This window comes from Hermetia illucens, chromosome 1 (genome assembly GCF_905115235.1).
Source record: "Hermetia illucens chromosome 1, iHerIll2.2.curated.20191125, whole genome shotgun sequence".
NCBI classification, from domain to species: Eukaryota; Metazoa; Arthropoda; class Insecta; order Diptera; family Stratiomyidae; genus Hermetia; species Hermetia illucens.
The window spans coordinates 80631692-80642897 of record NC_051849.1 but is presented as its reverse complement, the minus strand read 5'-3'; the positions used below and the strand labels follow the sequence as shown (position 1 = coordinate 80642897).

General features: G+C 39.5%; 1 protein-coding gene across 2 annotated transcripts; it reads right to left on the bottom strand.

Annotated features, from left to right (window-relative positions):
- Positions 1-1930: 1930 nt before the first annotated feature.
- Positions 1931-3454, bottom strand: LOC119646352. Of its 2 annotated transcripts, none has more exons than XM_038046788.1 (2): positions 3100-3454; positions 1931-2439 (listed from the first exon to the last, which is right to left on the bottom strand). In XM_038046788.1, exons 1-2 carry the CDS (start codon positions 3424-3426, stop codon positions 2383-2385), a joined length of 384 nt encoding a protein of 127 aa, XP_037902716.1. In that variant the 5' UTR covers positions 3427-3454; the 3' UTR covers positions 1931-2382. The 2 variants fall into 2 exon arrangements, with proteins under 2 accessions (XP_037902716.1, XP_037902717.1); XM_038046789.1 differs by having other exon boundaries at positions 1931-2430.
- Between the last annotated feature and the right edge of the window lie 7752 nt (positions 3455-11206).

The window sequence follows — 11206 nt, the reverse complement described above, 5'->3', positions numbered from 1 at the left end:
AGCGCAATGCTGATCACACATGCATCCTACGGGTACTGTAATCTTGTAGTGTACCGTTACGGCCTTGAATGAAGTGCCCTAACACACTCCAAGGCCCTGATCCAACACGAATTGTTGCGCCAACGATTATTATTATTAATTAGCAATTAAAAAAATCCGGAAGCATTTCGATATTCTCAAGGCTGTTGAAAATATCGAAGCTTTTTGGAAAGAGGTAACTAGCGGCACAATGAACAAAGCGGTTGATTTTGACATCGACATCGATTAAGAAATCAACAGAGTAATTCTTGGGATTGCGAAAACTATAGGTTTCGACGAAATCGAAGAGGATATATTTGACGTAATTAATACTCCTCAAGTGCCACTGTCCAACCAAGAATTGCTGAATATTGTGACAGATGACACGGAATTGGTACAACAAAATTTAGATGAGGAAGAAAAAGAGTTTCCAACCAGAAAAATGTCCACATTTTTGAAACACATTGAGAAGGCGCTGGAGTATTGGAGGATGATCGAGACAACGAAAGAAAGCAGACGGTGTCCTTTTCAATAAGTAAAAGTAAAAGTGTTACCAGGAATTGTACAAAGAGAAAAGCCAGTCAGACAACTTTGACTAAATTTCAACGTCTGGGACAGCTTCTCAACTGCAAACCTCAGCAGGCATACATCGTGATTTGTCATCAAGTGATGAGGAGTGACTCATAAATATTCATATTTATATACATGTTTACTTTTATAATCATGTATACTTTTATAATATTTTCTAATAAATCCTCTTTATTTTAATAGTATAAACTAAAAACGTTTACATTTTTGTATTTAGTTTGCATTGACTCTTAATAGGTGCTACATGTGAAATGTTAGTTTGGGTACTTCATAAGCGGCAAGCGACAATTAACAAAGAATTCTACTCTTCTTTGCCCTATGCACGAGCATGTCTTTCTTAAGGTGCCTCTAAACGAGTCGATTTTCCAGGCAATTTTGCGCATGCGCACAGCGCATGCCATATTGCATATAGCGCGTGCGTGAGCCGCATGCGTTTTTTGACAAATATTGTAGCGCATGCCGCAACGCAAGCACTCCCATCACAGATGGGAGTCTTGTGCGCTTTTTCCATTGAGTAAGTAAAGAGACATCGACTGCTTTCTATTGTGCATTCGTATTTATATTATACAGTGAAAATGTCGCTCGACAGCAAAGAAACGACGTTAAATTTCATAGAAGATTATATATTAAGTGAAGTGCTATGGAAATGTGACCAGAAAGGATATTCTAATAAACAATTAAGAAGTGATGCACTTCATAAATTAAGTGAAAAATATGGTGCCGACGTTAAAGCAATAAAATGTAAAATAAAAAATTTAAGGTCATATTTTTGTAAAGAATTTCAAAAAACTCAAACAAAAAAAAGCGGCAGTGGTACAAACGAAGTGTACGAATCAAATTGGTTCGCGTATAAACATTTACTCCTTTTGAAAGATGTAAATGTACCATTGCCAACAAAAGACAGCATAGTGGAGAAGAATGCCCAACAGGGGAGCAATACACATGACATTGAAGAAGTAAGTAGTATATTTTAATCAAAAAAATATAATTTGGATAAGAGAAATTTACATGTATTTATCCTGCCATTGAACTGATCCTTCCTCGGATAGAAAATATTGTTGAAATTCGTTTCTTATTTCCTTGGCATCATTTGAAGGTTTCCTAGGAATTGAAGAAAGTGGTTGCAAACCTCTATCTGATTGTGTCGTTTTTCTCCATGAACCGGGTATAATTTCGCCACAACTGGCATCTTCCGAATCAAAAGTACCAAAGGATGCGTGTATATTTCTGGAGGAAGATTGCTTTCGTAGAAAGTTATGCAAGTAAATGCAGCATAATATAATCTATAGCAGTTTCGAGTTCTGTTAATTCTAGTGGCTTACGAAATATCCTAAAAACGGCTGCCAGTAATCCAAAAGCATTTTCAACAATTCTATGGGCTCTCGACAGCCTGTAATTAAATATTCTATTTGGCGAGTTTCTTGTTATTTCGCCTGGGAAAGGTTTCATTATATTTGTGGTTAACGGGAATGCATCGTCAGCTACTAAGACATACGGGATTGGCAGCGTTCTTCCAGGGAGGGCTTCTTCTTTGGGTAATTTTAGTTGATTCTTTTCAAGTCTCTTTCCGAATTCCGTATTTTTGAACACACCTCCATCTGAGATCCTCCCCTGGCAACCGACATTAACGTAGGTAAAACAATAATCTGCATCAACGACACCAAACAACACAATGCTAAAGGTGCCCTTGTAATTAAAAAATGTACTTCCACTATTCTGGGGGCATCGAATGAGCACATGTTTTCCGTCCATTGCTCCACAACAATGTGGGAAATTTCAGTTTTTATCAAAGTTGTTTGCAACTACCCTCCAATCTCCTGTGTCCTGAGGAAGCTGAAAATTAAATTTAAATTGTTAGACATAATTACCTAAAATAGATTGTTTTAATAGAATCAACATTTTTTCAGACAATCGCTAATGAAGGATTAGAAGAAATGGATACTTCAAATTCTTTTCGGAAACCAGCGGCAGATGGAAAAATCACAAAAAAAAGAAGGCGGAACGTCACAACTAATGTGAGTGATGAGAGAGAAGAAGAAGCTTATAATTTTATGAAAGCTGTTAGTGAAATGAAAACTATGGATGAATATTCAGCTTTTGGGGATTACATAGCGCATAAAATTCGAAAACTTAAAAGCGCTACATTGCGCAGTATCGCCCAAAACCGCATCAATAATATCATTTTTCAATTGGAAATAAGTCATGAAAATGACCAAGGTTTAATCTTAATTTCTTCGCCATCATCGGAGCAATATTCAGCGACTCCTACTCCTGAACCAGAACCTCATCCATCATCACCGATCGCTACAATGCAACACGTCAACAACAATTCTGTAATAACAGAACGTTTGAACTTTTGAATTGAGGTTATTTTTATACGTTATTTCAATTTCAATAAAGAAATGTCAGTATTAACTCTAGAATTTAATATATAATTCGGTTTATGAAGGCATATATACATACTCGTATGTACCAATTCATCAATAAACTCACCTTTATGTAATCTTTCAGTGCTGAACAAATACTTTTCGCTACTTCAGGAACAATTTTCGAAATGCTTTGTGTTGAAACTTTGAATAGGAAGCTTAGGCTTGCGTATGAGTCGCCTGTTGCCAGATAACGGAGTGTGATTGCGAGTCTGATTTCAGCAGGTATAGCCTCACGCATAACCGTATCCCTTTTTGTTATTAGCGGCCTTATCATATCCAATAGAATATTGTAATCTATTTGAGACATCCGTGTAAAATTTTTGAAAAGATAGTCGTCATTATCTATCTCTTTTAAAAACTTATTTTTATTGTCTTTAAAATAGTCACGCATCCATATCCTTTTTGACTTTGCTGTCCTTTTATCGCAGTTCCTTTTAATTATTATGTACGCTGCACATACTCCTGCTTTCATTAAACAATTCACTGACATGTTGAAAGAAACCACGAGAAAGCGAAAACAACTGATTGCAACGTGTGGACGCTGGAGTTGCATGCGCTATGACGCACGTGCGTTATTCAATTTCAGGCATGCGTTTTTACGGCGCAAGCATGCGCTTCGCGCACCAAAAAGAGGCATCGTTTGGAGGCACCTTTACACTTCGACTTATCACATTTTCGACTTATAACGCATTTTCGTCTTCTTCTTTCTCCTTTTTCTTCAGCCTTTTTCCCATTCACAAGCGGGGTCGGCTCGTCGTGATCGGTTTCACCATTTGGCTCTATCGAATGCCTGATCTGGGTTGAATCTCGAGGCTTTTCAGCGTATCAAGCCACCGTTGTTTCGGCCTGCCTTTTGGTCGTTTACCATCGAATTCGATGTTCAGACCAATATTGGCAAGTGAATTCCCGTTAACACGAAGACGCCTCCCCGGAACTTTTCCAAAACCGGTGCAACCCCATAACGATCGCGGATATCCTCACTTCAGATGTGATCAAAACGTGTGATGCCTCTAGTCCAACGTAGCATCTAGGTCTCCATTACCGCAAGACGTCGTTCATTGTCTTTTATTGTTGGCCAACAGTCAGAACCGTAGAGAGCGACAGGACGAAGGACATTCCGGTAAATTTTCGATTTGAAGCGCTCGTTGATACGTCGATCACAAAGAACACCAGTTGTGTAACGCCACTTCATCCAGGTTGCGTTAATGCGTTAAGCAATTTCATAAAGTAGTTCTCCATTGGCTGATAGTATTAACCCGAGGTATTTAAATTACTCAGTTCTGGGCAGATCACTGCCGCTGACAGTGATTGTACCGATTTCATGGGAATCAGTCGTCAAAAATTCAGTTTAGTTTAGATTCAATCTGAGACCGCATGAGGCTATCATTCCATTTGTGGATAAGTTGCTCGAGATCATTTTTCTATCAGATGCTAGGAAAATATCATCTGCATAAAGCACTGTGTAGGGCGCTGGACGTTGGATATCCCGTATGACGGTATCCATAACAAGAACAAAGAGGATTGGTGAGAGGACGCCTCCTTGATAAACACCAACAGAGACACGAAGCGGTCGAAGTATGTCTGCATATGTTTAAATATGATTTTGTTCCATAGTTTATGTACAGGGTGCGGAAGCATAATTTCCTTTTTTAAAATGCGGATCAGTCAGTTAGTTGATGTCATAGCGGAGCGCTAGTGGTCTCGTTCAAGAGGCGATACTGTAAAGTTTTGTCTCGACACGGTTCAGTTGCCATCATGCGTTAGAATAGTGAGCAGCGTGCTTTTGCCATTGAGGTTTACTTTTCAAGCGGATGTTCGGTTATTGTAACACAGCGTGCATTTCGGAATCGCTTTAATTTAGCCCCGTTGGCTCCCGTCCCAGACCGCAAATCAATTGTTACATGGGTCACTACATTCAGACAAACTGCAAGTGCGACAAAAGGAAGAACTGGAGTCCCTCGGCCCGTTAGATCACCTGAGAACATTGAAGCAGTGAGAGCGTCAATGTTGCGATCGCCACGACGTTCTGCGCGCAAACACGCATCTGCCCTTGGACTATCCGATCGTTCTGTGAGAAGAATTCTTCGTGATGATCTTCACTTTCATTCCTATAAGATGGCGATAGTGCAGGAACTTTCAGAACGTGACTTCAATTCTCGGATGAACGCATGTGAGCTTCTTCTTGATGTCGTTCCCGAGGGTGCTATTGTTTTGTTTAGCGATGAAGCCCATTTTCATTTGTGTGGGTCGGTTAACAAACAAAACATGCGCTACTGGACTGACACCAACTCTCGAGAATTGCTTCAAAAGCCTTTGCATTCACCGAAAGTCACAGTGTGGTGTGCAATCTCTTCAGCTGGAATTATTGGTCCCTGGTTTTTTGAGGAAAATGAGGTTACAGTGATAGTGAATTCGGACATATGTAAACATGCTACAGAATTTTTTTTCCCACGGCTAGAAAATTTGGATTTGGGGGACACTTGGTTCCAACAAGACGGTGCAACAGCACACACTTCAAGAGCATCGATGACTGTTTTGAGGGAACACTTTCCAGAGCGCCTTATCTCAATTAGAGGCGATTTGGAATGGCCGGCACGCTCTCCCGATCTGTCCCCTTGTGATTTTTTTCTATGGGGTTTTTTGAAATCCCGTGTTTATGTGAACCGTCCAAGAAGCCTACAAGATTTGAAGACCAACATCCAAGAAGAAATTGCCAACATAACACCTGCTATACCGACAAGAGTCATGACAAACGCCAGAAATCGGTTTACACAATGTATGGAGAATGGGGGACGTCACCTAACAGATTTGATCTTCAAAACAATGTAAATAAAAAATTTAGAGATGTACTTACATTATAAAAAATAAATAAATATTTTCCGATGCATACAATAGTTTTTATTGAGTTTTGAAAAAAGGAAGTTATGCTGCCGCATCCTGTATAAATAGAGTAGGTACTACTCGACGAGGAAGAGACCGTATATTTTGGGAGCATACATAATCAAATCCTGAAAATAAACTCATAACGAACAAATCGGAATACCAGAAACTGGGCTGCTGGACAAGTTCTGCGGACGACGTTTTTAGCCCTGTCTCTCCCACTCAATAGCGGAAATACGATTACATAATCATATTCAATGAAAAATTACACTCCTCCATCACATTTTCTCATCAAATTTGGTGCCAGTGGCTTCAGCCATTTCCGTATCAATCGGATTTGGCAGAGAGAGCTAGGAGGTACAGCTAATGTAGCAGAAACCGAGCTGAGTGCGAAAAGTTGAATAACCCATTCAAAAATGAAAAAAATAACAAGGGCAAAAAGCCATTTCTAGAAGCAAAACCGAAGACTTTAAGAGGTTATGCAAGGAAGGCGATTGCGACCTGGACAAGGCAGTCATGGAATTGATCAAGGATAAATCCTCATCACCAATCACGAACTCTTATTTTCTGCACGATATCGATACTACTCTTTTGCCACAAGTCCGAAGTTAATCGGACGCCACGAAGAAGATTGGTAAAAATAAAACGCTGGGCTTAAACAGCGTCCCGAATAAGGTGCTACTAGTGACAGTGAGTACATTTCCAAATAGGCTCGCGCAAATATTCACGGTGTGCTTCACAGGAGTCATTTTCCGGAAAACTAGGAACAACAGAAGCTGGTGCTAACTGAGGAGCCAAATAAACTTTTGGGAGATCCTTATAGGCCAGGAAGAAGCCACTTCACAGACGGAAAAAGAAAGCCTGAGAGAACCAATAAGTCTGTGAACTAGAAAAGTACAGGGAGCAACCGCACCAGGCGCGGAAGTTTTACCAACAAGTCAGCAGGATGAAGCCTTACACGAGCCTACCTCGGTGTTTATCCTGACGAGACAAAGACGGAAATCTTATTTCCGACAGAATGGGCGTATTGGAGCAATGGGTTGAGTAGTTTGATGAACTGCTCAACAACCGACAAAATAAATATGGAGGCGACCAATTACACCAAGCGATACATCAATTGATGCCCAAAGTAGGGGGCATCGAATCAGTGCCTGATGACTGGGAACGAGGCATTATCTGCCTCACATATAAAAAGGGGATATCAATTATAGAGGTACCACGTTGCTGAGCACCATTTATAAGATATTCTCCGCTATCTTGCTAGGCTGGATAGCCTCATACCCTGAGAATATCATTGGCCCATACCAAAGAGGCTTCACTCCAGTCAAATAAGCTACAGATAAGATTTCTTCTCTGCGGCAAGCGATTGAAAAACTTTTGGAATATGGACATCAATTGCACCATCGTTTCATTGACTTTAGCCGCCTATGGCAGGATAGCCAGGGTAAAACTGTACACGCCCATGAGAGAATTCAGTACCCACACGAAATTGATAAACTGATTAGGCAGACCTTGACCAATATGTAAAAGCAGCAGCATCATTCTCACGATCATTTAACATTAACAACGGTCTAAGGCAAGGAGATGCCCTATCATGCGTCCTCTTTAACCTGGCCCTGGCAGATGTAAATGCAAGAGGCACCATCCTCTTCAAGTCAACCCAACTACTGGCCTAAGCTGGCGATGGAGCGAAGGCGTAGGTCAAGACGCCAGACAGCTTTTAGGATATCAAATTTGTGGACTTTGGTACAAAACCGGGATGGCTGGAGGTCGTCATTAAGGGAGGCGTAGACCGGATATCGGTTGTTGTACCGTTGATAATGATGACCAGCTTCTTTGATTAGAAAGTCTCGGCAACGATTTGCATTTTGTAATTGCATTTTAATAAGGTAATTTAAGATATCCTTAGAAATATATAACCTAGAAAAAAAAACAATGCTCGGTCTTAATGTTATTTTATGAAAGGCAATTTTTTGGCAATGTCAGTCTCCACTGTCGAAAGTTGTTCAGGTTAATGAACTACTGATGCAGTCATGTACAGTCTGCGAGGAGACCGTCTTGCAGCTGAAACAATAGCCACATAAAGACATTCTCCACATAACATTAATCTCCAAATAACGTTAATTTTCTCCTGGGTGAAATGTTAAAATGTACGTGCAGAAAATTTAAGCATGTTGACAAGCGAATCTGACGTATCACGTTCGAGTCTGATGCAACTGGAAGAAAAGGACTCTTATTATTACCTTCTTCGTACATGGTGTCCGCAATATGATACGTGTTTGTTTCGAACGGAAACCAATAGACAGACAACAGCCACAAAAGCGTACCGTATCTAACCTTTGCACTATTAGTCAGATACCAACTCCTGAAATTACGTCCATGTAGAGCTAGTAATAATATTTCACCGAAAAACTTTCTTTCGGTTCACTTTCTTCATGTCCTTCGTGCCGCTTCCCAGAGTTGTACTCAGATTTCTTGGGAGAAAGCACAGAATTGAAAAAGTTTTCTTTTCGTTCATTCGAGATTCTTACATACATATGTAGAGGACAGTATTTTCATCATAGAATTCCTCTAGCCTTTACGTCCCCAAACATGGTGTAGTGTTTCAGGATTTAAACTTTACTTCGCACTTGCTGCTTTCAGGTCACTACTATGCTGCAGCAAGTTGCGTTCTTTATTAAATGCTTGCAATGCTCCTCCGCCTCGGCATTTTACAAACTTATACTGTCACACATGCTCGTGTACAACCGTACGACATTTGTAATAAGGATACGAAAATGATCTCGTTTCAAGGAGGGTTGTCGGGAGTGTCTTTCGGAAGAAAATTATAGCAATAACGCAATTACATCACAGTCTAATGATTTGCTTTACTTAACATCTCAGTAAAGGTACCTGCCACCTTCCTTAATAACGAATTAATAAATAATGTTCCTCTATTAGTAAAAAAACACACTTAGAAGAAAACCTCATGAAAAATAGAGAAGAAAAGAAGCACACAAAACGCTTGAGTAGAAGCAAACTGGACTAAGTTACATTCTGTTGAAATGGTAGCACCTGAGCACTTTGGGGCAGATGGCTATGCCTTAATAAAACATGTAACCTAACATTCTACTATTCTCCCTTATCCTAACTTTTCAGAACATACAATTCTCTGTGTGTTAGGAGAAACTTGGAAAAGCTATTGGTACGTCGAGTTACGACTTAGAAGCTAGTTCATCTCATAGCGAAAACTATTTTCACCTGAGGGCTAAAGGGTAAGTTCTATGTTTCGCTCCCATATACACCTCGGATAGCTGCATCCTGTACAAGGGAATGTGTGCCACGGTTATTTCGCACAGTGTGGGAATTCTACTATCAACTAGATCTTGTCATAAATGTTTCATCCGACATTCCATTGAGGAGGAATCTTAAGAATGGGGCCAGTTTCACAAGGTATTCTCTAAATCTTTCTCGGGCATGTTGAAAATTCGTTTCAGATAGCTGCTCTGGGAGAAGAAAACACCCCGACGCCGGTGGAAAGCGTTTTCTAAGTTTAACAAAGTGAATTTTTAGAATCTTCTCATATTTTCCGAGAGTTATTGGAATATTATATGAAATAAGAATATTTGTAATATTTTCAAGAGATTTTTTGAATTATTGAAATGTAAAGATTTGATTCCTCCCGAATTAGCTCAATCTGACGTATTAGATGCACCTAGTCACAGTGCATTTTGTTTTGAGCTTTATCGAAGGAGGATAAGCGACGCTATACGAAAATATACTTAACTAGATATTAACTGAGGTTCTAGAATGAATGTTGTAGTGGTATCTAGGAAGCAGGGCCGTAAAAGGATAATTGCTATCGATCTAGTTTCAGCTATTTAGTTATGTGCCTGAATTCCCCTTCTTACTGAGCCATACTTCTGGTTTAGATTGTAGGGCGATTAACTCTCCCGCTAACTACAGGAATCAATCTTAGCCCTCCGAAACCACAAGTACCTCTTTCTTCAACCATTCAAAGATCTCCAACAATTTATCGAGCAATCCCAATAGTTGATGATGATGTTCAACACGATAATTGACTTTATGGCAGCCAGTAATACTTGCTAAGATCATTGAATTGAATGTCAACTCTATAGTAGGCCAGGCTTATAGTGACCCGATGAAAGCAGGTTGTACTACCGATGCAAACCCACTTTTCCCAATATCAACCTCTCCTGTACAAACACACACTTTTATAGTTTACCCGGAAAAATCGTGATACTGGTTTTCGATAAATATATGATACCGCCCTCCCTAGAGCTTTCGCAAAATTACCTTGGAAGACATCCATTAAAAGAAAAACCCTACGATTTGGGAGAAGAAATAGATATTCTCTACCAGCCATATTCATATCTTTCCACAAATTATGGCCATCGAAAAAAAGCAAACGTCCTTGTTTCCCATTTTTCCGCGCTCCATATGTTTGACGAAAGCTGAAGTTAATGCATTTATTAATTTTTTTCGCACCTTACTGTCCTACTCTCAAAAATACAAAAAATAAAAAATGCTTACATGAGAATATTTGGGTGCGCAATTGTCCCATTTGTACGTACTTTGTAATATTTATGGATTAAGTTTCTCAGACTATCCAGTATGATACTGACATTCAAAGTCTTAAAATTCAATAAATTTACACAAAAGTGACAAATTTTACCCATTATAACTCTGTTAGTAGAATCTTGCAATCTCCATTAAACTTGATAGTATCGTGCTCTATAGTATAACTTTTATTACTGCAAAACTTGATAATTCTAGAATAAATTTAAGGAGGTTCCCAGTCAATTTCTAAAAAATATTTCTAATGAATATTATCATAATGAATATGGTAATATACCATCAATTACTTGATTTAAACAAATATCTGCGTGGAGAGTATTTTGAGGCTTTGATACCTTGCGCGTGGGTCACCAAATTTGTTTTCAGATATGCTGAGATGCTTTGGGTAAATTCTGAGAACGAAGCGTTGAATTAACTGACCCTTTTCGGACGCCCACATTCCTCCCCTTTCAAACTGATGAGAAAATTATTATCGATTTTGGAAAGTACTAATCGAGGTCTTGCATTTGATACCTCACATGACTATACCCAGTGTGTGTATGGGGATCCCCTTAAACTCAACATGGAAGTATGTCACTCACTGAATGCAAAGAGATTCACAGGTTCCACCTTTCCACCGAATTTCATATCAACAGGAGCAACCTTTTGTGAGATAAAAAGTGTAACAGACCGACAGATGGACAGACAGTCAGACGGACAGACAGACAGTAAAC